This window comes from Oryctolagus cuniculus, chromosome 8, assembly GCF_964237555.1.
Source record: "Oryctolagus cuniculus chromosome 8, mOryCun1.1, whole genome shotgun sequence".
Taxonomy (NCBI): domain Eukaryota; kingdom Metazoa; phylum Chordata; class Mammalia; order Lagomorpha; family Leporidae; genus Oryctolagus; species Oryctolagus cuniculus.
This window is the reverse complement of record NC_091439.1, coordinates 121036043-121062740: the sequence shown is the minus strand read 5'-3', so window position 1 is coordinate 121062740 and position 26698 is coordinate 121036043. Positions and strand designations below refer to the sequence as shown.

At 40.7% G+C, this 26698-nt stretch overlaps 1 protein-coding gene across 12 annotated transcripts in view; it reads left to right on the top strand.

Annotated features, from left to right (window-relative positions):
- Positions 1-26698, top strand: part of LOC108175735 (tolloid-like protein 1) — a 302561-nt gene that overhangs the window by 135318 nt on the left and 140545 nt on the right. For all 12 annotated transcript variants that reach the window (XM_070048144.1, XM_070048142.1, XM_070048140.1 and 9 more), the window contains 5 exons: positions 1961-2085; positions 12892-13007; positions 20649-20751; positions 23222-23338; positions 24481-24626. In XM_070048144.1, the coding sequence (XP_069904245.1) occupies positions 1961-2085; positions 12892-13007; positions 20649-20751; positions 23222-23338; positions 24481-24626 (607 nt within the window). The remainder of the gene's footprint in view (positions 1-1960; positions 2086-12891; positions 13008-20648; positions 20752-23221; positions 23339-24480; positions 24627-26698) is intronic.

Genomic DNA, 26698 nt, shown 5'->3' with positions numbered 1-26698 from the left:
TCCTTGCATCTCTAAATGGTTCTTTCTGGGGACTCTCTACTGGTAGGTAGCCATAAGACTTGCTGTGCAGCCGATACCCACCTTCTGTCCTTTATTTTTTCCACAGTGCTGATCTGATCACTACCCAAGTTATTGGTCTTTCATTTTAATGTCTTTCTCCCCACATTAGGATATTAAAATCAGAAAGAGCAGTATTTTTGTTAGTCTGTTCACTGCTATAAATCCAAACCTAGAACAGTGCTGAACGAATGTTTCCTAAAGGGGAGGACTAAGCAGAGCTTAAAGTGTTATTCTTTAACCTGCAGTATAAATGTGTGATATTGTAAATATTGAAAAGGCATGTCCCATCACTCATCTCCATTTAAAAGATATCTTACGCGATGGGCATTTCTTCTGGATGTTAAGATACCCGTTATGATGCTACGTCCCACATCAAAGAATCAGGGTTCACTTTCGAGGTCAGAGTCTGATTCCAGCTTCCAAATTATTTGCACTTTGAGAGGCAGCAGTGGTAGCCAAATTGATTTGATTGCTGTAACTCACATGGGAGACTTAAGTTGGTTTTCTAGCTCCCAGTTCCAGCCCCCAAGTTTCAGGCATTTGAGGATTGAACCTGAGGATGAGAACTTTCTTTGTCTTTCTCTTTGTCTCTTTGCCTCTCAGAAAAATAAATGAGAATTTTTTTTAAAAAAAGACATCTTACAAGGTCATTTCTGTTTTTTTTTAAGATTATATTTATTTATTTGAGAGGTAGAGTTATAGACAGAGAGAGGGAGAGAGAAAAGACAGAGAGAAAAGTCTTCCATCTGCTGGTTCACTCCCCAAGTGGCCACAATGGCCAGAGCTGGGCCAATCCAAAGCCAGGAGCCAGGAGTTTCTTCCAATCTCTCATGTGGGTGCAGGGACCCAAAGACTTGGGCCATCCTCCACTGCTTTCTCAGGCCATTAGCAGAGAACTGGATTGGAACAGTAACACTGGGACACATACCAGTGCCCATATGGGTGCCCATTGCAGGCATTGGTGCTAAGGTTATTTCTTAATTTAAAATATCTTTGTGGAAAATTTCCTTCTTTATTTTCTGAAAAACAATTTTTGTTTTTTAAAAATCCACACAGGCAAACTCCCTCCTTCTCAACCTGTTGTAATAGTTTCACAGTTCATTGTATTTTTAACCTAAGCACTTCCTTTAGAGTTATAAATGTTTGATACGTATTGCAAAATTAGAATGTATCTTTAGTGTACTATATTAAGAATTTTAACTCATACATAGTAGGAAAAGTAGTAATTCTTCTACTAAAACTTTGAGTCAAAAGCAACTCAATATCTATAGCTTAGAATCAATGGGGCACTGATTAGGATTTTTTGCTAAGCAATTTTGCCATGAAACATTGAAAATGATACATAATACTTTTGTTTTGCACTGTTCTGTCTACATTTTGACATTGTTTTTCCTTTTTTAACATACGTTATAGCATTTAGACTTGTAAGAAATCTTAAATGCTTAGATAGTTAAATTAGAATTTAATTCGAAGAATATTAAGGTGTATTTTGTTTGACTCTTTGAATTTTAGTAATTGCAGAAGTCTTTATTGTATATATTGTATATATATATATATCATGAGGAAGAATTGTTTTACAATCTGACAATCTAAGGGATTCTTAGATCTGTTTGGGAGACAAAAACAGAGCCATGGTGTACTTGGTGGGAGACTATAAAATATTCCATGTATTTTAAAAACACATAATACAGTTTTCTAAGGAACACGTGGATGTCATCATTGATTTTATGCTACACACACATGATGCTGGTGTTTTGAAAGTTTGACACACTGCCTAGAGCTCACTCCATTGTATTTTCCATTTGATTGACTTGAGTTTAAAAAGCAACCGTATATTGGTAAGCAAGATATGTGCTTTGATTTGGTGACGTAGGGGTGGTTTGTTTCTTTTCTCTTTCAGGGGGATGTTTCTGGATACGATTCTCCCCTCCCGCGATGATAATGGCATACGTCCCGCCATCGGTCAACGCACGCGTTTAAGTAAAGGAGATATTGCACAGGCAAGAAAGCTGTATCGATGTCCAGGTATTGCTCTCTGCAAACACAGGCACGTGGCTGAGCTGGGCTGTGCTGGGCTGTGCTGGGCTGTGCTCTTGCTGATGGACAAGCCATGGTTTACCCAGCTGTTTACTTGTCTCTCTCCTTGCTGACAAGTGACATGCAAAGTTCCAAGCAATCATGGGATGAGCGAGGAGGGAACTCTGGGATACTCATCGCTACAAATCAAAACAAGCTGTTAGAATTCAGATTTCAAGAGCTGGGGCAATACGCATTGTTTTCTTTTAATTTCATGAGTAAAAGAGCAAAATAGAATGGTTATTTGATAGTTACTAAGGAGTTGCATGATTTTCTAATCAAGTGCTGAGTTTCCTTGCCAATAGAGAAAGAATATCCTTTATTTGAACTGCAAAATTGGTTCCTGAATGACCTTTTCTTTCAAGTCCCTTCCTTAATGGTATATACATGAAAATTTTGGCAGTAGGTATTTATAACCCTGCTCAAAAAAAAAAAAAAAAAAAAAAAAAAAAAGTTCTCACGAAGTTACTGGTGAGCCACTGTGTATTTTGCTACTGAATGAAGTTTTGAAGAAAGGATGAATGAAAGAGTCTTGGTGATTGTTTGCAGCCTTGTTGCTTCCGTTGAGGAACCGTGTGTTGTTTTGTTTTTGTTTTCCTCTTCATACTATTTGTTGAACTCTTTTACTTAGTGTAGGGTTAGCTATATAATCACCAAGTAAACTGAAAGTAAATCTTTGTAAAAATTAAGAGTGGGAATGTGAGAGGGAGGAGGAAGGGTTGGAGCATGGCGGGGTGGGGGTGGGGGGATGTGTCACTATGTTCCTAAATCTGTATATATGAAATGCATGAACCTTGTATAACTTAAATACAATTTTAAAAAATATATTTATAAAACAAGAATATTCTAAGGGAACTCCAGTACATTGATGGTTCAAGGAAGAAAAGGGATTCTGCTGCAAATTTGCTATGTTGTGAGTTCTGTTCACATCCTGAGTAGTGATCATCTTTGAAAGAGCAGACGTGAAAGATTCAATACAGTTTTCCCAAACTAAATTTCCAAAGAAACCCCCTTTACCTAACACTAACAGCATTCACATTTGGAAATATTTCTAGATCACTAAGGTTGCAGAAGGTAAAATAACTATAACAGTTTTAATTTCCTGCTAGTTTAATAATGTTTGCAGATTATCAGGGGTGTAATGGTTATATTCATCCCTGAAAATTTACCTTGATGTTGTTTATGTATTGAGTGATAGGGAAGCTCTTATGTTCATTACACTTATTACGAGTCTGGTGTGAGTCTGGGAAGATATGCCCTCAGGGGATAGGAGAAAGCAAGCTGATTCATTCACAACAATTTAATATGTGCTCCTTGACATATGGGGTAGTATGCTTTTGTTGAGCAGTTCAGGTTTCAGATGCAAGCAAGAAAAAGTGAGTTGGCTGGATAGTCACAGGAAATAGCTAGGAAGTTGGTCATTCAGTATGATGTGATTATTTAATTCATTGATTCAGCCTGGTGAATTTAGTAAACATTTCTGCTGAGAAAAGAGGTTCCCACTCCCTCAAGATCAAATTGGCTACAGTAAATTATAAGATATTACGGCTTTCCCAATTATCTTGTAATGGTTCATTTTCTTCTAATTTAGGTCTATTAAGTTTTCAGAAGGACAGTTAACTTTTTTTTAAATGTAAAGTTTATTTAAGGCCTTTTACATCTTAGTGATTCAATACTGAAAGTAAGTTTTAAAATTTTTTCTTTTGTACATAATCCTATCTGTAGTCATCTGACTGCTTACCTATAGAATTTTGTCCTGTATCTAATAATACTTAGTATTCATAGATTTATTTACATCATGGATACTTAAATTGGATTCATACTTGTATAAATATCTTTTAAATGTTTTATGTAGGTTTATAAAATATACAGGCACATGCAGTATTTCTTTAATTTTTTTAAATTCATATTTCCATAGGAAAAACACACTTGTAAGAGAATGGCACCACTATGAAAAAGTCAGGGGTGATTCTTGACTAATTTTTAGCAACATTTAGCGTGTGATGTTTTTAATCGTTTAGAAAGAGAAAGGTTTTACTATTAGTAATTTAATTGCTACAATTAAATAACTGACCACTTTGCATGTAAACAATTTTGCTTGTCTCTCTCCATGTATGCATTCAGACATCACACTTAAAAATCACACTGGAGATTCATTTGAGCATTAAATTGTAGGAAAGTTAATATGAATCAAAAATAATCAAATTGTATTAATTTAAATTTCAGCCAGTGACTCTTAAATATTTCCATTATTAACAGAAAGAAAATTAGAAGTGTGGTTTCTAATTGAGATTTTCATGATATAAATGCACAAATGGGTCATTTTCTTATTCAAACCAGAGTAAATATTCATGTATACATTACTTTATTTAACATAGTAAAAGCACAGTCATGAAAGCACTATTCTCTGTGACAAAAGATGTCTGTATTTCTAAAGCAGAATTAAAAGCCAGTTGCTGTTATAGCTTATGAATTACATGGAGTAAAGGAAAGTTACGGGATTTTTTTTTTTGAATGAAGATAAATTAGCTTTTAATTCACCAAATCTTTGAGAATGACATTTTTTTCTCAATTCTCACTGAACAATTCTCCCCCATTGTTTTCCATTTTTCCTTCTCTCTAAATCTCTGCACCCGTCTGTCTCATTTCCTAATGTAGTTAAATTTAAACCCCACACATAGTTATATATTTAAAGTTTCCATCCCTTAAGTGGGGAGCACCGCTGGTGATTAGGACAATGGCAGTGGTGTCTGTAGACTCACCATACACCAATGAAGTTTAGCAACATCATCAATGGAATGAGGTGAAAGATACGTGATTATACACAGAAGTCTAAATAGGACAACTTCCTTTTTATTTTAAAGAATCATTTATTTATTTGAAAGGCTGAGTCACAGAGAGGCAGAGGCAGAGGCAGAGGCAGAGAGAGAGAGAGAGAGAGGTCCTCCATCCATTGGTTCACTCCCCAGGCAGACAAAATATCTGCAGCTGCACCAATCCAAAGCCAGGAGCCAGGAATTTCTTTCAGGTCTCCTACTTGGGTGCAGGCCATAGCAGAGAGCTGGATTGGAAGTGGAGCAGCAGGGACTCGAACTGACGCCCATATGGGATGCTGGCACTACAGGCGGCAGCTTTACTCGCTAAGCCACAGTGCTGGCCCCAGGACAACTTCTTTAAGGATTACACAGGAGGAGATTAAGACTTTACGAGGTTGGGGATGTTGTTTAGGGTGCAGCAGGTTAAGCCGCCGCCTGCAGTGCCAGCATCCCATATAGGCACCGGTTTGAGTCCCAGCTGCTCCACTTCCAATCCAGCTCCCTGCTAATGAACGTGGGAAAGCAGTGGAGGATAGCCCAAGTACTCGGGTCCCTGCACCTATGTGGGAGACCTAGAAGAAGCTCCTGGCTTCACCCTTGCCCAGCACTGGTTGTTGTGACCATTGGGTAGTGAATCAGTAGAAGATTTCTCTGTGTCTCTCCTCTCTATATAACTCTGCATCTCAAATAAATAAATTAATTTAAAAAATTCACAAGGTTTCCCAAAAGAAATGAAATCAGCATTTGAAAGAGTTATCTGTACCCCATATCTTTGGCAGCTCAATTCACAATAGCTAAGATATGGAGTCAACCAGATGTCCATCAGCTGAGGACCAGATAAAGAAATTGTGATACACACCCACACCCACACACACACAAGCACACTCACACACACACACGCACACACCCACACCCACACCCACACACTCACGCACACACACGGTATGGAATACTACTCAGCCATAAAAAGAATGGAGCCCTATCTTTTCCAGCAAAGTGGATGCGATTGGAGACCATTATGCTTAGTGAAATAAGCCAGTCTCCAAAAGACGAAATTATATGTTTGCCCTTATTTGTGGTAACCGATTTATATGGAGTACAAAAAATGTTATGTGTATGAGTGAATTTGACATTTTGAGATTTGATTCTTGTTTATAACCCTTGTCTATATTCTTGAGGAACAGTGTTTTTTTTTTTTCTGCTTCTACTTGTTGAATTTTTTATTTAGTGGAGGGTTAAGCTTGTGATTAAAAAATAAATGGAAAGTTTCTCGTTGTAAAAATTAAAAGAAAAACAAGAAAGGAAGAGGGGGAGGGGAGAATGAGGGAGGGAAGGAGAGGAAGGTGGGAAATGTAATTATGCTCTTAAAAGTGTGTATATAGAGCCGGCGCCGTGGCTCAATAGGCTAATCCTCCACCTTGCGGCGCCGGCACACCGGGTTCTAGTCCCGGTCGGGGCGCCGGATTCTGTCCCGGTTGCCCCTCTTCCAGGCCAGCTCTCTGCTATGGCCAGGGAGTGCAGTGGAGGATGGCCCAGGTGCTTGGGCCCTGCACCCCATGGGAGACCAGGAAAAAGCACCTGGATCCTGGCTCCTGCCATCGGATCAGCGCGGTGCACCGGCTGCAGCGGCGGCCATTGGAGGGTGAACCAACGGCAAGGGAAGACCTTTCTCTCTGTGTCTCTCTCTCTCACTGTCCACTCTGCCTATCAAAAAAAAAAAAAAAAAAAAAAAAGTGTGTATATGAAATGCATGAAATTTGTTCCCTTGAATATAAATAAAAATGATTAAAAAAGAGTTTACAAGCTGAGATCTGGTTGTGCCTTGGTTTTAATACGGAAGAAGGCGGATACCAACTTCATATTCCTTTGTAGCTTGTCTTATCCTTACTGTTTTACTAGAAATTGCTGGAATATAGAGCCAGCAAAGTGAATTTCGCTGCTGTTTATGCCAACTTTTTCCTCTTTGGTTTATGTTCAGAGCTCTATTAGATGTGCATTTTACAGAGCAATTCTTAGAGCTTAATTTTGAAAGGAATATTGACCTAGTAAAGCAGATAGATAGACAGTCTGTCATAGAGGACCTGAATTCTCACAGGCATGTTTCTAGTAGGCAAGCTGCAAATACTGTTCACCGGTCTTAAATATTTGAGAGAAATTATTTTAAAATTTATCAGGACATGTGCAGACTTAGAAATGCATATATTTAATTTCCTTAAAATAGTACTAACTTATTTCAGAAACTTATAGCTGGTACTTTGCAATCCACTCTTGCATTTTTTTCTATTTGTGTTTGCTGTCATATAAAAATATGAAATCCCAGTTCCTTATTGGACGGTCAGCGCGTCCTCATACAAAAGGTCAGTACAGGAGTAAACTTGGATTTCTGCACTGACGGTCTGAGGATAAGTTTCTTGTAGTTTAGAATTGTTCATTGCCATTTCTTGCTCCTGGCTTTGGAGATGGACAAGACGGCCTGTGTGAGACAGCACACGATCCTTCAGAGCCCTGGCGCTGCACGGACGCGGGACCCGTGCGTTCACTGCCAGGCTGCAAGCCCGGGACGGGGCGGAGACAGAAGCCCAAGTTGGGGAGGTCCTGGACATTGCTGCCCAAAGGTCATCCCGTGACCTGCGGGGGCTTGCAAGTCTTTCAAGCTTTAGGACGTCTGAAAGGACACCTGCTAATGCTGTCGCTGCCGGCGCAGTCACCCTTCCTTGTATCCCGGGCACCATGAGGACAAGGTGCTTCTTCACAGAGGATGTGGACGGGGCGTTGTCCCCACTTCCCGTCTCCCGTGGACTGTGTGAGGAGGACAGTGGAGCCGAGAGTGCTGAGGTGGGCAGGCAGTCGCGGCTCTGCATGAGGTTTATATAATCTGACAACGGTTTTCTCTGCTGGATGAAGGACTACATCTGAGGGCACTTCAAAGGGTTGGTCAAAAACGGAGCGAGGGGCTGCGCGCCCACGGCCTCTGTGCACTTGCGCGGCTGTGCCGGGGCCTGCCCACCCGTGTCCGGCCGCGCGGCGTGGCGGCCCTCGTGGTGTGATGACGTCAGAGCTCTGCAGCCTCTTGAGTGACGCTGGTCCCGTCCTTTGGCCAGACCGAGTAACGGTGGCGCTGATGTAGATGCGCGAGCTGGCGACTAGCAATTGGTAGCCTCCAAAATGAAAAAAAAAAAAAAAAAAAGTTTTGATTGGAAAGGCAAGCAGCCTAAGAGGTTCTTAAGAGCCAAGGTTGGATGCCAAAATAGCTCAGGGCTGCAGCCGCGGTTCGGGTGCAACGTCAGAGGAAAGGACCTGGGGGAGACCCACAGCGCGCCCCGCGTGGGCGACGTGGGCAGAGTACATCAGCTCCTGCTCCTGGGCTGGGCCGCCCTGCGGAAATGTCCGAGTTTCTCCTCGTGCATGAAGCAGACGTCCACGTGGTCGACAGTAGCAGCGGACACGCTCATGTTCGCAGTGCAGTATAAGTCACCTGACCTACTCAGCATGCTTCTTGAAACCGTGGACTCTGAATTAGACTCCATCGGTGACCCTCCACCACGCTAGGAACTAAAAGCAACACCGGATAAACAAACAGGACTTGAAGTACCGAGGCCCGGGCGTAAGCATCGTTCGAAGAGACTGCACAGCATGAGAGAGAGAGAGAGAGAGAGCGAGCGAGCGAGCTTCCTCCCAGAGACTCGGGAAATACAGCATTCAGGGTCTGGAAGCCGGCGGCTCCAAAAGGAAACGTTGCATGGAGTTAACCCGACAAGAACTGGAGGGAGAGGGAACAAATGCATTCGGGAGACATTCACCCCGGAAAAGCGTTCTCATCTGAACTCCCTGCGCACCCCCAGACGTTAGCAGAACAATACCTAGAGAAACCGCGGAGCCGTCTTCACCCAGCGCTTCCACCACGTGGCCGCCTCTGGAGCCAGCTAACGCAGCAACTTTTAGTAGCAACGTACTGGGCCGTAGACCTCTTGTCTCACAAGAAAACCCAGGGATGTTGGCCGCAAGACCACAGCCTTCCTACCGCAGCACCCTACACCCTACAAACAGGCTGTTGCCAGAAGTGGAACCCCCTCATCTGGGCTCTTCCTCAGGCAGGCAGTAGAAGTCGAATCTAAGACAAGATCCTGTTTTCAAAGCATGAAGTTTTGTTTGTTTGTTTTTAACAGGAGCCAGGTGCTTCTCCTGGTCTCCCATGGGGTGCAGGGCCCAAGCACTTGGGCCATCCTCCACTGCACTCCCTGGCCACAGCAGAGAGCTGGACTGGAAGAGGGGCAACCGGGACAGAATCCGGCGCCCCAACAGGGACTAGAACCCGGTGTGCCGGCACCGCAAGGTGGAGGATTAGCCTAGTGAGCCGCGGCACCAGCCGATGTCTTGTAAATAAAGATTACACACTTTGAATGATGGCATTTTCCTTGTGCAACCATTTACGTACATTTTAATGGTTTCCTAGTATGTCAGCATTTTCATTAAAATAGTTATATATGATAAAAAATGGAATTAAAAGTTAAGTTTGGGATCGGCGTTCAGTCTCGTGGTGAACATGCCGTAGCAGAGTGCCTGGGTTCATCATATTAGTTGTAATTCTTTAATTCTTACCCCTCGCAAATGAAATTGCAGATGGATTTCTTTTTGGTTGTTCTTACCTTTCACTTTGCTTCTTACGTGGGAAATGGGAGAATCAAGAAATATAGCACCAGAAAGGATGATTAAGATTAGACAAATACAGCAAATGAATGCAACACATTTCCATGTCTCTTGTTGGGTAACAATGCAGCCTTCCGCTTGTAATGTGCACACCAGGCAGAGTGCTCACCACAGTGAGTGGCACTGCCTGCCCCAAACAGATGGACAAAAAGGTGAGGCAGAGCGCACGGGCAGAAACAGCTACACCCTTTCCTCCCGAGAAAGTAAACTAACTGATCCAGTACCCATTATGCAACCTGCATCCACCCCCCCAGGGCACCCCAGGATGTAGTGACCACTATTCTAAGTTCACCTGGACTGTGTTTAACTCCCACATACAAGAGACAGCATGCACTAGTTGTCTTTCTGTGTGGCTGTCCTATTTCACTGAACATTACAATCTCCAGTTCCATCCATATTGCTGCCATTTCTTTTTCATGACTGAATAATATTTCACTGTGTATATGCACCACATTTTCTTTCTTTCTTTCTTTCTTTCTTTCTTTCTTTCTTTCTTTCTTTCTTTCTTTCTTTCTTTCTTTTTTTTTTTTGACAGGCAGAGTGGACTGTGAGAAAGAGAGAGAGACAGAGAGAAAAGTCTTCCTTTGCCATTGGTTCACCCTCCAATGGCCGCCGCAGCCAGCGCACTGCGGCCAGTGCATCACACTGATCCGAAGCCAGGAGCCAGGTGCTTTTCCTGGTCTCCCATACAGGTGCAGGGCCCAAGCACTTGGGCCGTCCTCCACTGCACTCCCGGGCCATAGCAGAGAGCTGGCCTGGAAGAGGGGCAACCGGGACAGAATCCGGTGCCCCGACCGGGACTAGAACCCGGTGTGCCGGCGCCACAAGGCGGAGGATTAGCCTATTGAGCCACAGTGCCAGCCTGCACCACATTTTATTTATTTATCCTTCAATGGACCCCTAGATTGATTCTATATCCTGGCTACTGAAAACAGTACTGCATTGAACTTGCCAGTGGCGGTATCTCTCTGCAGGCTTATTTCATCACTCTTGGGTATATAGCCAGGTGTGGGATAGCTGGTTCATACAGTAGACCTAATTCTAGTTATCTGAGCGCTTTGTACTCTTCTGCATCATGACTGGACTCATTTGCATCCCCACCAACAGTGGAGGTTCTCTTTTCTCAGCATCACTGCTGAGAAATATATATGATTTTCTCTTCTGTGATAGCCATTCTGCCTGGAGAGAAATGATACCTAATTGTGGTTTTGATCTGTCTCTTCCTGGTGGCAAGCAATATTGAATTTTTGTCCATATAAATTTATTGAGGAAAATTCACAAATGATAATTGCAATGTGAATACAATTTTTTGCACTGTTACCTTACATACAGGCACTATTTTATATATTTTATTTATTTATTTTATTTATGTATGTATTTATTTTGCCAGGCAGAGTTAGAGAGAGAGAGAGAAAGAAAGAGAGAGAGAGAGAGAAAGGTCTTCCTTCCGTTGGTTCAAACCCTAAATGGCCACTACGGCCGGCGCTGCGTTGATCCGAAGCCAGGAGCCAGGTGCTTCTTCCTGGTCTCCAATGCGGGTGCAGGGCCCAAGGACTTGGGCCATCCTCCACTGCCTTCCCAGGCCACAGCAGAGAGCTGGCCTGGAAGAAGGGCAACAGGGACAGAATGCGGCGCCCCAACTGGGACTAGAACCCCGGGGTGCCAGCACCGCAGGCAGAGGATTAGCGTAGTGAGTTGCGGTGCTGGCCATAGATTTAATTTCTTAACTGTATATTATGTTTTGTTTAGAGAATATTTATCTTTATAAGAGCAGGGTTGTATGGATGTATCTATGGATTCAATCTATCTCATGGTTTTAGCTTCACTTTAGCAAATCTAGTACCAGAATTTTCAGTGGCTTCTTGGTACTTTAAAATATTACAGAATGAAAATTGTAGTCTTTTTCATTGAAACTCAGTCAACTTCCAAGTCATTATTTAGCATCTAAAATGATCCTACTTGGAAGCATATTGTTTGTATTCATAAAATCTTAATCAGTTTTCATTTTTCTAAGTCTTCTTGCAATGTTACATTTATCAAGTGTGCTAGATGACTCAGAACAGTGCTGAATTATGGATTCTTGACCTTGAGCTTTTCGTTTTGTGCTAAATTTACTTTTATCTGCCTGTTCATCAGAATAAACATTGCTTGCTCCTACTTTAAATGTATTCTATTATGCAAACATAGTCTGTTTTCCTGAATAAATATTTGTGTCACAATAGACTATCTTTATGGCTCTGTTTTGCTTAGAGGGTCATAATGTTTCTTTCCATATTTAATACAGGATGTGCTGCACCATTTATAATTTATTGGGGATTGGGGGAGAGGGAGGTGGCTCTGGAATATGGTAATATCTCAGGTTTGATTGTAGTCTGCTTCAGAGGGCAAAGACTGTCCATTCAAATTGCTGAGTGAAGGTGACAAAGGTGGCCTGCAATGGAGAAAACATTCTTGGATTACAGATACTTCAAGCAGCCTAGGTTTGGGCTGGTAACGGGGCCTCACAGAAGCAACAGGCAAGCCTAAAGCACAGTGATGGCCGCACACAGATCTTGAACCTGTGCAGCTGATGATATGCTCCATGGAGTGAGACAAGCTTAATAAGGGGAAAACGCATTTCCATGTCTGATTGATAGAACAGAGATGGTAAATAAATGTCTAGATCTCTTTGGAAAATTTGAATATTCCAGGATGGTTTTATCTTTCATTTTTTTTTATTTTGTAAAAACAACTCTGTGTGTTTTTTGATACCACCTATGTTAGCTAGTTATTAATTTTTGAGTTTATTTTTTAAATCTTGATGTGCTATTCACTGTTAAGCTTAGCCTTAATTCACACTGGCTGTATTTAGGGAATGTTTCAGGTGGTTCCACAACCATATCAAGAAGGTATCGCTGACTAGAATCTGAAGATGGGTGTCCGCTAGGTTGGCACCTGCTCCTGGGGAAAGAGTGGGAAAGGCTTCCCTGAGAACTTTATGAATGCCAGGGTATTTATCTCATAATCTTATTTTATTGTTATTCCCTATGCTGCTATTAAGTATACTGGAGATCTGAAAAGAGATATAAAAATAACTTACTTAGAAAGTAAGTGTTTTATAAAATGCAGTTGTATATACTGTCATCTAACAACAAAACAGGCATGTGCACACACACGCAGACAACTTTTTATTTATTATGTCCATGTGCTTCATAAAAATTGAATGGTGACCTTGCTTTTTTTTTCCTTTCAGCATGTGGTGAAACCCTACAGGAGTCCAATGGCAACCTCTCCTCCCCAGGATTCCCCAACGGCTACCCTTCCTACACGCATTGCGTCTGGAGAGTGTCTGTGACGCCAGGGGAGAAGGTAGCTTCTGCCTCTGTGTGTTCCATTTCATTCTCATATAAGCATAGTGTCTCTCAGAGGTTCATTGTCTTGCCAATGCCATTTTCTTTCTCTTTTATTCTTGTTTGACCTTTCAAATAGGAGCCTGTAGTACGGTAATATCTTCATTTTCATTGTTCGGTGCCTGACACCATGTGGAAGACCCAGAAGAGATCCGACTCCGGGCTGTGTCTCTGTCTCTGTGTCTGTCTCTCTTTCTTTTTCTCTCTCACGCAAACAGATAGGTAAATAAACTGAAAAAGAAAACAAAGAATTTCTGGAAGGGGTGTATGTGTAACCTGGTAGTTAAGATGCTGGTTTAGACCCATGTATCCCACCTCAGCGTGCCTGGGTTCACTCCCCAGCGTCCGCTCCTGACTCCAGCTTTCTGCCAGTGCAGACCCTGGGAGGCAGCAGTGACTGTTCAAGTGCTTGGGTCCCTGGTGGGGACCTGGCCAAGTTCTCGACTCCTGGCTTCAGCCCTGGCCCACCCGGAGTCATTGGTTTGGGTATCTGGGGAAGTGAACCAGCTGACTGGAGCACACACACTCTATCTTACCTCTCAATTAAATAATTGCTTTAAATTCATGGAAAACATGCATTCTCATCTAATTCCACTTTCCAGGAACTTTTTTGAAGCCCCTTAATAGATACTTTAGGCACCAAAATGGCTATAAATGAATCTTTTCAAAACTATGCCCATAATGTATAAACTTCAGATGAAAGGAGGAAATTTCTACAACGTATTCTTAAGCTCTTAGGAAGAGATGAAAAGACATCTTGAATGTTCCTACTGTCCTAAAAGATGCCAAGTTATTATTTACTTACTATTTGAAAGGCAGACTGACAGAGGCAGAGGGAGAGTAGGGGCAGGGGAGGGGGGTCCGGGAGGTGGGGGAAGAGAGAGAGAGAGAGAGAGAATTTTCTGTCTACTGATTAACTCCCCCAATTGGCAGTAATAGCCAGTGCAGGGCACCATGGAAGCCAGCAGACTGGAACTCCATCAATCTCCCACATGAAATGTAGGGTCCCAAATCCTTGGGCCATCTTCCACTGCTTTCCCAGGTGCATTAGCAGGGATCTGGGTTGGAAGAAGAGTAGGTGGGGGCTGAAATGGGTTCTCTGATATGGGATGCTGCAGTGACAAACAGTAGCTTAACATAGGTAAAGATGGAATAGAATGGGATTAGCAGCTGACCCTGAGGGTCCACAGATCCCAGAAGTAGAAGTTGACAGGCATTCGGTTATCTGTATCACATTAAAAAAAAACCTGTGTTTTACCAAGAAATGTATCCTAGAGCAATTATCTGAGTTTGTGTAAATATAGTTATTTATAGTGCTGAAAATTCTAAACAAAAGAAATTTTGAAAATGAAAATAATTACTAGAGAAAATGTTTACAATATAATATACAAATTTTAAAGCAGATTAAAAGTTATAGGCATGAAATAGTCTAGTTTTTAAATTACATGCATTGGGAAAAGTAAGAAAAAAATTACATGCATTGGAGGCAAAATTGTAGAATTAAATACACACACACACACACACACACTACCACATGGACTACTTGTTGGGATCACAAGTAGGTTTTATTTCTTCTTTCTTTTTCTTTTTCTTTTTTGTGTTATCCACATATTATTTTGTGCAGGAGAAGAAAATGCTTTTTTTTAAAAAAAATGTTGTTTTGCAACAATGTGGATTTAGTTAATTTCACAGAATTGTGCACTGAAAATGGCTAAAATGGCAAATTTGTTGTTAATGCCCATTTTGCCAAAGTCAGAACACCAAGTTTCCAGTCTCCCTGGGATTGAGCCTCCCGAGGTAGAAAGTGATTCCTGTTCTATCCAAGGCTATTTTTGATGTTGCACAGTTCATGCTGGTGATGATCAAGCATGTGCCACTAAGAATGCAGCTGTTTTAAGCTGACAAAAGCACACAGCATTGATTCTCCCATCTCTTAGAATTGATTAGCGTTTGTGCAAGGGCATATCACTTGCATTTGGAATGGAGTTAATGTAATTCCTTTCCTGTACATTCTGCTTAAATGCTGTCATTTGACTACTTATCTTTGGCAAATATTTCTTTTTAATCACTCATCTATGTTTTACATACACAGTGTCAATTCACAATATAGTGTTTATATTGCCAACAGCACTGCTTACATTTAGCAAATACTAAATACATAAATTATGGATTCTGCTAAAATAGATGTGTCTTCTGATGCATGGGATAAATCCTTGCTCTCAAGAACCTTACAAAGTTATAGCTCAGTAATGTACTTGTCTAACTCTGAAATATGAGTGAAGGAAGCAAGACACAGCTTGGCATGAATTTTAAGAAGCTCAGATCTTGTTGAGACTCAGGCATTACTGAAGAGAGGGTAGCATTCTATACAGACTTGCAGAAATGTAAACATTTTCAAGGAACAGGGCGAGAAAAAGTGGAATTCAGTTGAATTATGGACACCTTGTGTATAGGAATAGGGGATGAATTTGAGGAGTTTTTCAGGGCGCAATAGCAAGAGAGAAGGTTTACGTAAGTGGGGTATTTGAGACAGTGAAAAATGAGGCAGCAAAGGTGGTGCATGACTCTCCCCTTTGATATGCAGGCTTTGTTGAGACTCACGTGGCCATAGAGTGTAGCGTGAGTTGGGAAGGGTGATACCGAAAACCAAAGCACCTCTTTTGAGGCTCTTGCAGGGGTATCCAGAGATATAAGGACAGCACTGGCAGTACAAAATGAGCAGGGATCATTTTTAGGGATATTGTAGACTATCTTCTCTCTGTAGAAACTGGCAGTTAACAAGAAATGGGATTGAGTGGGGATTAAGGAGAGAAAAGTTTAAAAAAGTCTTCCAATGAAAAGTAGGCATGACAGATCAAAATTTCAAAGTACAAATATTGTATTTTGGTTTGAACAGAAAGATTATTTTAATAGCATAGTCTAACTTCCATTTTCCATCTGTCTTGTAATTAATCCCAAACAGAACACACTCTTAATCTGTTGTAAGGAAGGGACTTGAAAATAAAGTCCCAAGTTCTCCCGCCCACTCTTCTTTAGACTTCGTCATCTGTAAAATGTTCATTTTCCTCTGACACTTCCTAACTAAGATTTTTATGCTTCCTAGCATATTTGGATTAAGGAGATTAATAAATTTAAGAACCTATTTTTAAAGTATATGTATTTAATTTATTTGTGAGGCAGAGAGATCTCCCAACCACTGGTTCACTTCCCCAAATGCCCGTAACAGCCAGGGATAGGCCAGGCTAAAGCTTGAAACTGGGAACTCGATCTAGGTCTTGCACATAGGTGGTGGGGACCCAAGGACTTGAACCATCATCTGCTGCATCCCAGGGTGTGCTGGAATGGGGAGTGGAGCCAGGACTTGACCCCAAGCACTCCAATATGGGATGTGGACATCCCAAGAGGCATTTTAACTGCTGGGCTAAATGCCCAACTCTAGAGAAACACTTTTATTTCCTTTTTATATTATTTCATGGCTTATGTTGTGACGATGACTGATGTTTATGTGAAAATATCAATACATGAGCTTCTTAGCACTTCTTTGATAATCCATGAGTGTTTTGCTGCACATCACTCAATTAAATATTGTTACTTAATTTTGCTAAGATAAGTCTGATATGGTGGCTGCCAGCTAGCAATAAGAAGATTCATTTGACCCCAGAAAGTTAAAACACGCCAGTGAACTAGGAAGCTAGAACTTGAAGAACAATCTCTGGTTATAGGAAAAGATGTGATTTCTTTTTCCTTTAACATTTTACAGTTCCAGAGCTGAACAAATCCTTCACAATTAGTTATATCAGGGATTCACACATTTTCTTTCTCTGCAAACTACATATTGCAAATTTTGCCTTTTTAGAATGTAATGTCTTTATTGCAAATATTTATTTCTAACAGTATAGTAGAAAAATATTCATAGACTGTGTGGTAAGGGAATGACTCCAATACAATTTATTTTTTTAAAAAAACAGGATGCAAGCAGAATTTGGCCAACAGGCTATGGTTTATTGATCCCTGATCTGCTCCCTTTGAGCCTTATTTCTGAAAGAGAAAACTGTATTCACTCTAGGGAGTTCATTTGACTTGTCCAAGCTGCTTCTGGCTGGAGTCCAGTAAGCTATTTTATCTTGCCCCTTTTGTTCTAATCTCTCTCTGAAAAGCCATTTAATAATATCAGTCTGATTGGCAAGGTTTGTATAGTCCTTATCCTAAGCACTAAAAGGTGTAAATTTTTCTAACTAGCCTTTTTATATTGCCAATGGAATCTGTTTAGGAAGTCAATATCTTAATTGTGCCGACTAAAGTTCATTGATTCTGTCTTTCCCTGGAGACTTGTAGATAGCCAGTCCCTTGAACTTTTGATCTGTCTTTCTCCATGATTTTTTACTCTGTAGCAATCTAAGACTAGGTTTTTTTTTTTTTTTTAATTTTTTGACAGGCAGAGTGGACAGTGAGAGAGAGAGAGACAGAGAGAAAGGTCTTCCTTTTGCCATTGGTTCACCCTCCAATGGCCACTGCGGCCTGCGCGCCATGGCCGGCGCACCGCGCTGATCCGATGGCAGAAGCCAGGTACTTCTCCTGGTCTCCCATGGGGTGCAGGGCCCAAGCACTTGGGCCATCCTCCACTGCACTCCCTGGCCACAGCAGAGAGCTGGCCTGGAAGATAAGTTTTTAGTAAGCAAATGACATCAGTTGCATCAACTTAACTTTGCAACCAAGACTCCTAACCAAGAACTGAATGTGCATGTTTCTAGAAACTCCCTCAATCATAGGTTCTAAAGAAACTATGATTGATTTGAAATTGATACTTACATTTGCCATCAGAAATAAAATATTTACATAATTGTGATCTATAATTTCATATTGTTATTTTTTGGGAAAAGATGCAATGTATCTATACAAAGTAGCATAATATGAAGCCACCAAATATTTTTCAAGAGCTTTTGATTTGTAACTGAAGTATGATTCTGTTAGCAACCTTAGTCAAAAGCCAGCATTTTGCTTCTGTTGTCAAAGTTCTAAGGATTGGATTTTAGAAACCTATCTTTATTACATTTTCTGCTTCTAGGACTCTATATTTTATGTTAATATAAGGTCGACTTTGTTCCTCCATGGCAGTTGGCATTTAAACTAGAAGATCAAAAACAAGATAGGAAACTTCCAAATGTGTATGTGTTTATGAGTGTGTGTGTGTGTTCTGAAAGTTCAAATATTAACTGTTAGCAGTCGAACCAGATTATTCTCAGTTTTTGGTGAAATTTGATGATTTACATGTTTCCAATGTAGCTGACTTTTTTCCACATCCGGGAGGAAATTGAAAATATTTGCTCATCATTGGAAAGCTTCCTTTCAAATGCAAGAGGAAAGCCACTGAGTGAGCTTTGGTGTCTGTATGCTAGCTTTGCTGTCTGTGTTGTAAGAAGGAATTCTTAAGCAGACACATGAACTGAATCCTTGGTGGGTACTATGGGGGAAAATGCAGAATGAAACTCGATAACAGGCAGTATTCCCCATTTGTACAGATGTAAACACCAAGTTAAGAGGAGAAAAACAGAAATGATTTCCCAGCTACAGCTGAAGGATCATGTAATGTTACCTCGGTATTTACAAGTGGAGAAAATGTCTGGAAACTTCATGGGAAGAATCTGAAATCTAATAGTGATCTAATACATTTTGATAATCAAACTTTGAGGATTACTGGCTAAGAAAGAAAAGAATGATATGTACTTTGCTCAGATATTTGAGAAATTATTGAAAATATTTGGAATAATAAAATTGGATGAAGGGAAAGACAAAGAAAGAAAAAAAGGAAAAACATATATAAGAAAGACAAAAATAGATGAACAATTCTATTGAACAAAACCAATTTATGCCATAACCTATTGATTTACCTTAAAAAAATAAACAGCATATCTTTATTTTCTTGTCCTTGGGAAATTTCCATGTGGGTAATAAAAAAAATACATGTTAATGTGATTTGAAACCAATGTTGATGTACAGTTTTATTGGTGATCACTGTGGTACCAGACATAAGATGCCATTAGAAATACAAAAATTTTGTGGAAATAGGAATTAGAAGACGCTTATTTTCATGTAATTTTTTGAAATACATGAAGTTTCTAAAAAATATACAATTAGCGTGATTAAACTTTTTGAGCTCCTCATATGCATACATTTCAACAATTTTTCTTCCAAAATATATTTTTACTTCCATTTCCATGAAGTTTTTGAACACTTTTCATATTTGTGGTGATATTATCTCTTCATTCTGCGAAGGAGTAAACTAGTCCAAGGTTGATTTACCATTATTAATACTTAGATTTCTGTTAAATTTTTTGTTCAACAAAGGGGAGAAGCATGCTTTTTGACACAGAATTGGTAGATTCTTCTAGAATATGGATTCAAGGTTGATTCAGTGATATCATCCCAACACTCTTAAATCCTTGAGAATTACCTCATATTCAGCTTTTTCATCTGTTGCAAAGTGTCTTTTAATATTGTATGAACTATTTTTTGTAATGGAAGCATTTCAAATACCCATAATTTGTTGCTTTTAGCCAAAGTCCATTTCAGTTTCTAGAGTAAAGAGTAGGAGTCATAAACTTATGATTATAAAATAAACTGAAAGTATATCATTGTAAAAATTAAAAGGAAGCATAGAAATGCAGGAGGAAGGGTGGGAGCGTGGGCAGGAGGGTAGAGTGGGACGTATCACTATGCTCCTAAATCTGTGTATATGAAATACATGAAATTTGTTCACCTTATGTAAATAAAAAATTATATATATGAAAAGTAGAATAGAGTTAGAGCAAATATTTTCCAAATCATCAGTAAGTGCATCCTTTGTGTAACTTGGATCCTCCTTCTGGTATAATCAAGTAAAACTGAAAAGTAATTATTTGAAAGTGAAGTCTTTTTATCAAGTTGTAAGATTGTCTTTCCTAGAATTGCAGCATCATACTAACAAAGCACAGAATAAAAGGTCATGTACAATAGCTTTGAACTTGGAAGGTCTTTGAATCCATGTTCTTGGAGCTACAGAAGCACAGTGACATCTGCCTTTGATTATAGTTAGATGAATAAATATGAATCCTAGGCTGTATTTAAAACATTTCTACATACACAATGATATTATGTTCTGGGAAATGGCACACAGTGGTTATTTTTAACATAATTATAGATGTCTGACTGGTCATCTTTGAAATAAATTATTAAAAAGAAGACCTTCGTGGAAAAATCAGAATTTTTGGTTTAGGCATGTTTATCCTGGGAAAATTCAAAATAAACTATTTGACTAAAGAGTTCTATTTTAGAATTGTTCACATTTTTATACAAATTGGGTTAATTGCTAAAATATTGGTTTATTCAGTTCTTAACACTGTGCTTCTACTGACATTGTCAACTACAAATGAGAATGTGACAACATGTTTTCCAGGTGTGTGTGTGAAGAAAAGATGTTAGGGTGATGCTAATAAAGAAAAGAGAAGGAATTAGCCGTGAACACACTTTCACCGTAGACCTGGGCTCCTCACTTCCAAAAATCACATCATCGTGTAGAATTACAATCATTTTTACTCTGTGTGTTTTCCCCTCTGTTTTGCAGATTGTTTTAAATTTCACCACGATGGACTTATACAAGAGCAGTCTGTGCTGGTATGACTACATTGAAGTGAGAGATGGGTACTGGAGGAAGTCACCCCTCCTTGGTAAGACACTGTTTGCCTGCTGCATTGTTGTGCATGCTATCTGACCTGTCTAAAGAAAGTTGATTCTTCCCAGAGTTGCGTTAGAGATAAAAATATGTGCCATCAGTATTATCTTTAGTTTCAGTATACTTTTTTCAACCATACACAAAATATTCAGAAACAAATCACTGATTAAATTCATCATTTTTTAAAGTTAATCAGTCAACCAGATGGAGTTTAAAAGAGCATATATTGTGCAGCAGATTTGCTTCTGAACATGATTGACAATGGCTTTCCCATGAATTGTAACGACTGTGGCTAGCTTGAACAATGTCTTTGCATTTTAAATTTAAGATTCATAGCTTGGGGCTGGTGGTTGGCCTAGCAATTAAGATACCTAAAGGGATGCCCACATACCACATCAATGTGGGCTGGGTGAGTCCTGGCACCATGTTCAATTCTAGCCTCCTGCGAGGTGCACCCTGGGAGGCAGCAGGTGATTGTTCAAATAGGTGGGTCCCTACCAGCCATGGAGAGATCTGGATTGAGTTCTGGGCCTGTGGCTTTAGCATAGCCTAGCCCGGGCTGTTGCCAGCCTTTGGAGAGCTCTCTTGGTCTGCCTGTCTCTATCTGTCTATTTATCTTCTCTCTGTCTCTCCACCTCTCGATAAATAAATAAAATTGAACGCAGTTTTGATGAAGAAATGGACACATTCCTTGTGTATGGGCTGTTTGTGTGTGTTTTGCTCATGTAATCCAGTGAGCTGTCAGGTACATGTAGGGCAGGTGGTTTCCCAAAACAAGCAGATTCCGTGTTCCTGAAACTTCTCAGACAGCTTTTCTGTGGCTGAAAAGAGGCATTTATAGTCTGCCTCATAAACTGTAGCTCAGATTTGGTGCTCACCAAAGTCTGCCACCCACGTTTAACCACAGACCGCACTGTTAACTTGCATGCGGCGGCTTCTGTTGCCTCTGTATTACTTAAAGGTGAGAGCCGTATGAGCACACAAGTGTCTTCTCTATCCGGATCTCATTTCTAGGCATTGTGACTTCTCCTTTATTTTTAGAAGCAGCTGTGCTCAGTTGAGTTGTGTGCTATGCAGATCTTTTTCTAAAACCTGCTGAGTGGACACTCTTACATTAAAAGTGACAGCAACCTGAGTAAGTCCAAGAGGAAATGTTTAAAAATAAGGGAAGAGGAAGGCTTGAACAAATGCGGCTAAGTTGCATTGAGGGAAGCGTTATCTTTACATTTAATTTTGCAGCCTGGGTGAAGCAGTTTGTTACATAGGGATGTGCCTTCAGAAGGAAACATTTCATTGAGCTCATATTGGAAAATCAGACGCAAATACAAAATGTGAGAAAGCACTTGTTTAGAGGAGCGTCTTTATGGCAGGGTTCAGCGTAGAGTGGTCCACCGGACTGGCTCAGTGTGTTTGTTTTCATGGGCAAGTCCTTCCCCACCTTTTCTTCCTGGGCCTTGCTCTGAGGGGTGTATTCCTTGGACTGCTGGCTCAGAATCATCCGGAAAGGCATTAGGATTGTGGAAACTCGGGTCCCACTGCGTACCTCTGAAGCAGACTGAACTTTGTCAGTTTCCTAGCCATTCGCACGCACACTCTAAGAAGTACTGCTTGGTGCTGCCTGCCTCGGATGGACTGTGCAATTTATGATGTGTTTTTTCACTAGCTATTAGTGAGGTTTGCTTTGTTCAAGTCAGCCAGCATTTCTCGTATGTTAAAACTACGTATGGCATTTTTCCAGAACAAAGAATATGGATAACAATTAATATGTGTATAGAATTATTTCATATAAATTGTCACATTTAACCATTTTGTCATCATGTGGAAGCCTAGAGCACAGTGACAGACATAATGTAAGTAATACAAATGTGGAGGGAAGAGTGAGAGAAATGATAGGTCTTATATGTGTGTTTTCTGTCCAACTTATCTGTGACTACACAGTTAGAAAAGATTGTAACTTACAGCTGAGAGTTCTGCCTCTCTGCCCACATGGCTAGAGATGATGGCTCTGTGGGTAGGATGGAAGGTGAGCATTGCTATTAGACACGGGAGGTAGCCCAGGGGTTTCTAGAGGAGCGATCTTTAAACGTGTCTGGACAAGGAAATCCACTTCAAGGTGAGAACACAGGCTTGGCCAAGTCATCCCATGCTAAGGAGCAGATGAAGAATTCGACCCAGCGTCTTGGGGTGATGTGCACCTGTTTCTGTTGTCCATCGAGTAAATTCCCTACCTCCGTACCCCACGTGGCCTCTTACAACTGTGTTTTCTGAACAGCCTGTCTTAATTCTGTATGCCAGTGGTACAGACATGAGTCGGTCAATGTGATAATTCCAAAGTACACATCTTTTAATTCTGTTGTTTATGAACTTTCGGAGCTTCCTTGTATAGACTTTGCAATTATCATGAAAATCCATGATCATACTGAGTCATATTTAGGAATCTCTCTTTATTCCTTTCCTTCTTTTAGGTAGATTCTGTGGGGACAAAGTGCCAGAAGTTCTCGCCTCTACAGACAGCAGGATGTGGATCGAGTTTCGTAGCAGCAGTAATTGGGTAGGAAAAGGCTTTGCCGCTGTCTATGAAGGCAAGTCCCACTGGATCGCAGAGATCTGTCCATCTTAGATCTCACAACAGAAGTGTCTGCTCTTTCAGCTTCATTAGAATGATATTTAAGTCATGCTTCTAAATTACTAAATTCTCTGAACATGTTTCATAATATTCACAAGGATGATTTGAATAAAAATACTCCATAAATTTAAAGTGCGAGAACAACTCATTGTGACCCATTATCAATGTCACAGTAACTTCTAAATGTGCTTAGGGGTATGTGAAAGAATACACATGACACAAGAGTTCTTAAACTTCGTTTGACAATAACGTTAAAATGTTATGAAGGCATTCTTGCTTTTCTCTGGGCTGATTCGCTGGGCTGCTGAAGGGCTCTATTCTAGGAAACTGCAACAGAGAGGAATTGTGTGCACATTTCTGGAGTGTGCTTTGTCTAAACAAGAGGCAGCATTCAAGGAAGGATTTATTAGATGCTTTGTTCTGCACTTCTCTGACACGGTACACTGGCATCGTGCCTCCTGGCTTCCAGAACAGCTCCTCTCTTGCCAGGTTGTGGGTGGAGGAGACCCCGGCACACGCGTTTAGGTGATTTCAAAGACGATTTCTGCTTCCCTTAAGCCTTAAGTCGACGGAAGCATTTTGTCTTCAGAATGACGCACACAGCAGCGAAGCGGCTTGCTGGGCTGGGGCCACAGATGTTGAGCACATGGCAATGGCTCCCTGCAGAGGCCCCGGGAGTGCCGCTCTGGGGAAGACGTCCATTCTGATGAGCTGTTCACCTGTGGTCCAAACGAGGGAATGAGCCAAATCGGAGAAGCACCGCGCAAGCTCACATGGAATTCATTTACCAAATCCCCGAAGGATTTTAAAAGTTTTAAAAAAGAAGTGTTCATTTTGGTGAATATATGAAATAACAGTGATTAAAAATTGAATAGTCCTTGGCCGATTGTTATCTGACATTTACAGTGAAGTGACATTTTTTTTAACCGTATAAATTTTTACAACAGCGCAACCAGTCAACTTTGATTTTTATAACCTGATAATTTTATGTACTCAGCTCCAGGAACTGAACTTAAACATCACCTTAGAAGGAAAGGGAAGTGAAGGGGCACGTCGTCGAGGTTTATTTATTTGCTTGTTTTTTTTTGCTTACTTCAGCCATCTGTGGAGGTGAGATACGGAAAAATGAAGGGCAGATTCAGTCTCCGAATTACCCTGACGACTACAGACCCATGAAGGAATGCGTGTGGCGAATAATGGTGTCGGAGAGCTACCACGTGGGACTGACCTTTCAGGCTTTTGAGGTAAAGTCTTTTAGGCGAACTCTACTGGGCGTATTCTCCATAAATGACAGTGCCATGTAAGGGACTCCTCATTAAGTCAGCAAAGAACCGGAGAATCGGCCTTTTAATCAGCGAAGAAGCCAAGGACTGCCTATAAAATGCAAGATCAAGAGGGACAGGATTTTTTCCTTTCCTCTCCTCGTAGACATTTCCAAGAAGATTAAAGTGCGTTTACATTATCTGCTCTATTTGAATCGGAATGTTTTGAACTACTGACAATCTTTTTTTTTTTTTTTTTGGACAAATGCGTGGAGTTGTTTCATGAGACTCTTGGAGGGTCCATTACGTGATAGAACTTTTATTTCTCTTCTAAACTAAGAGGTTAAAAGGTAGACTGTCTTTTTGTTGGGGGGGGGGACCCAGTTTTTGTATTTTTTTAACCATCACACAGATAAGTGTTTATATCAGAAATCAAGATTCTGAGCTGCTTTCAGCTTCATTAGGGAAGCTGGAGGCCTGGGCAGTCCAGGCACCACCCCCACGAGCCCACAGAGGCTCACACCTGCCTGCACGCCTGTGCACTATCTTTCTTTTTTTTTTTTTTTAAATAAAATATATTCATTTATTTGAAAATCAGACTTACAGTGAGAGGGAGAGCTGGAGGAAGACAGAGATCTTCCATTTGCTGCTTCACTCCCTAGATGGCCGCAATGGGCCAGACTGAAGCCAGGAGCCAGGAGCTTCTTCCGGATCTCCCATGTGGGTGCAGAGGCCCAAGGACTTGGGCCGTCCTCTGCTGCTTTTTCAGGCCGTTAGCCGGAAACTTGATTGGAGGTGGAATAACTGGGACACAAATCGGTGCCCATCCGGGATGCTGGCCTGGAGGTGGCCTTTACCCGCTACACCACAATACCAGCCCCATGTGCACTGTGTTTCTTTGGCACTGGCCTCGGCACCTTTATAGGTACCATATAATTTCTCATACCTATTTCCTTTATCATGGAATAACATTTTCTGCCTTGATCGTGATGTTCTATTTTATGCTCCTAACCACTTTGCACATCTAAAAATCTTGATTTTAAGGTTATTTGATTCACATTTAATTTTTTTTTATTTTTATGGACTCGTGGGATAACAAACATTGTTCAAATAGACCTGTGTGTTATTAAAAGTGAAATGAAACTGCATAGATGATTTCACCTCTAATTTAGACTAAAAGAACCAGTTCACTGAAAATTATCTAACCAATGGCTATTACCTGTGTTTTGTGATATCTTAAAGATTAATAAATTAGCTGTCTTTCAATAGATCATATAGTATTTTCTGAGATTTTCCTGTTATCTAAGAGACAGACGGAGGAAGTGTCAGCAATCCCATCTGTTGGTTTCCTCCCACGTGCTCCCCGTGGCCCCTCTCTGGGGCTGCAGCCAAGAGTCTAAAATTCAATACAGGTCCCTGTTATGGGTGGCAGACACCCAGTTACTTAAGCCATCATTGCTGCCTCCCAGGGTCCACATTAGCAAGAAGTGGAGTCAGGAATCAGAGCTGGAAATCAAACTCATGTCTCTCATATTGGCTGGGAACATTTTAACTAGTGTCTTCCCCACCAGGCCGAATCCCTGCCCCTCTAAATATTTTCTTATTTGTTCTAATAGGGCATCAGTTGCCTTGTTTAACTTTGTCTGTTTTCTCTGTCACTTCATTTTTATTTATTTAATGTTTTCAATATGCAGATTATATATTTAAAATACATAATTAAAGAAAATGTCCTCACACCTTCTTGGAGTTCTGTGGTTTTGTCTCACAAAATATAGCTCTTCCTTACTGATCCCAGTCTTTTCCACTCCTCACAAACAGTTTCCAGCTTTGCAGTTTTGTTTAAATTGAATTCCCACATACATTCGTTCAAGTGGGATTAAGTTTGAGGTTCTTGTCAACATCGCCGCGCAGTCTGATTTGGCGATATTTCCCTTCTCTGTGGTACTCTTTCTCTGCAGATAAAAGGCCAGTAAGATAAATGCACCCATCAATCTGCCCGAATACACTGTAAAGAATTCTCTGGCTCTCTGTCGTTTATATCCTCCCGTGAACTT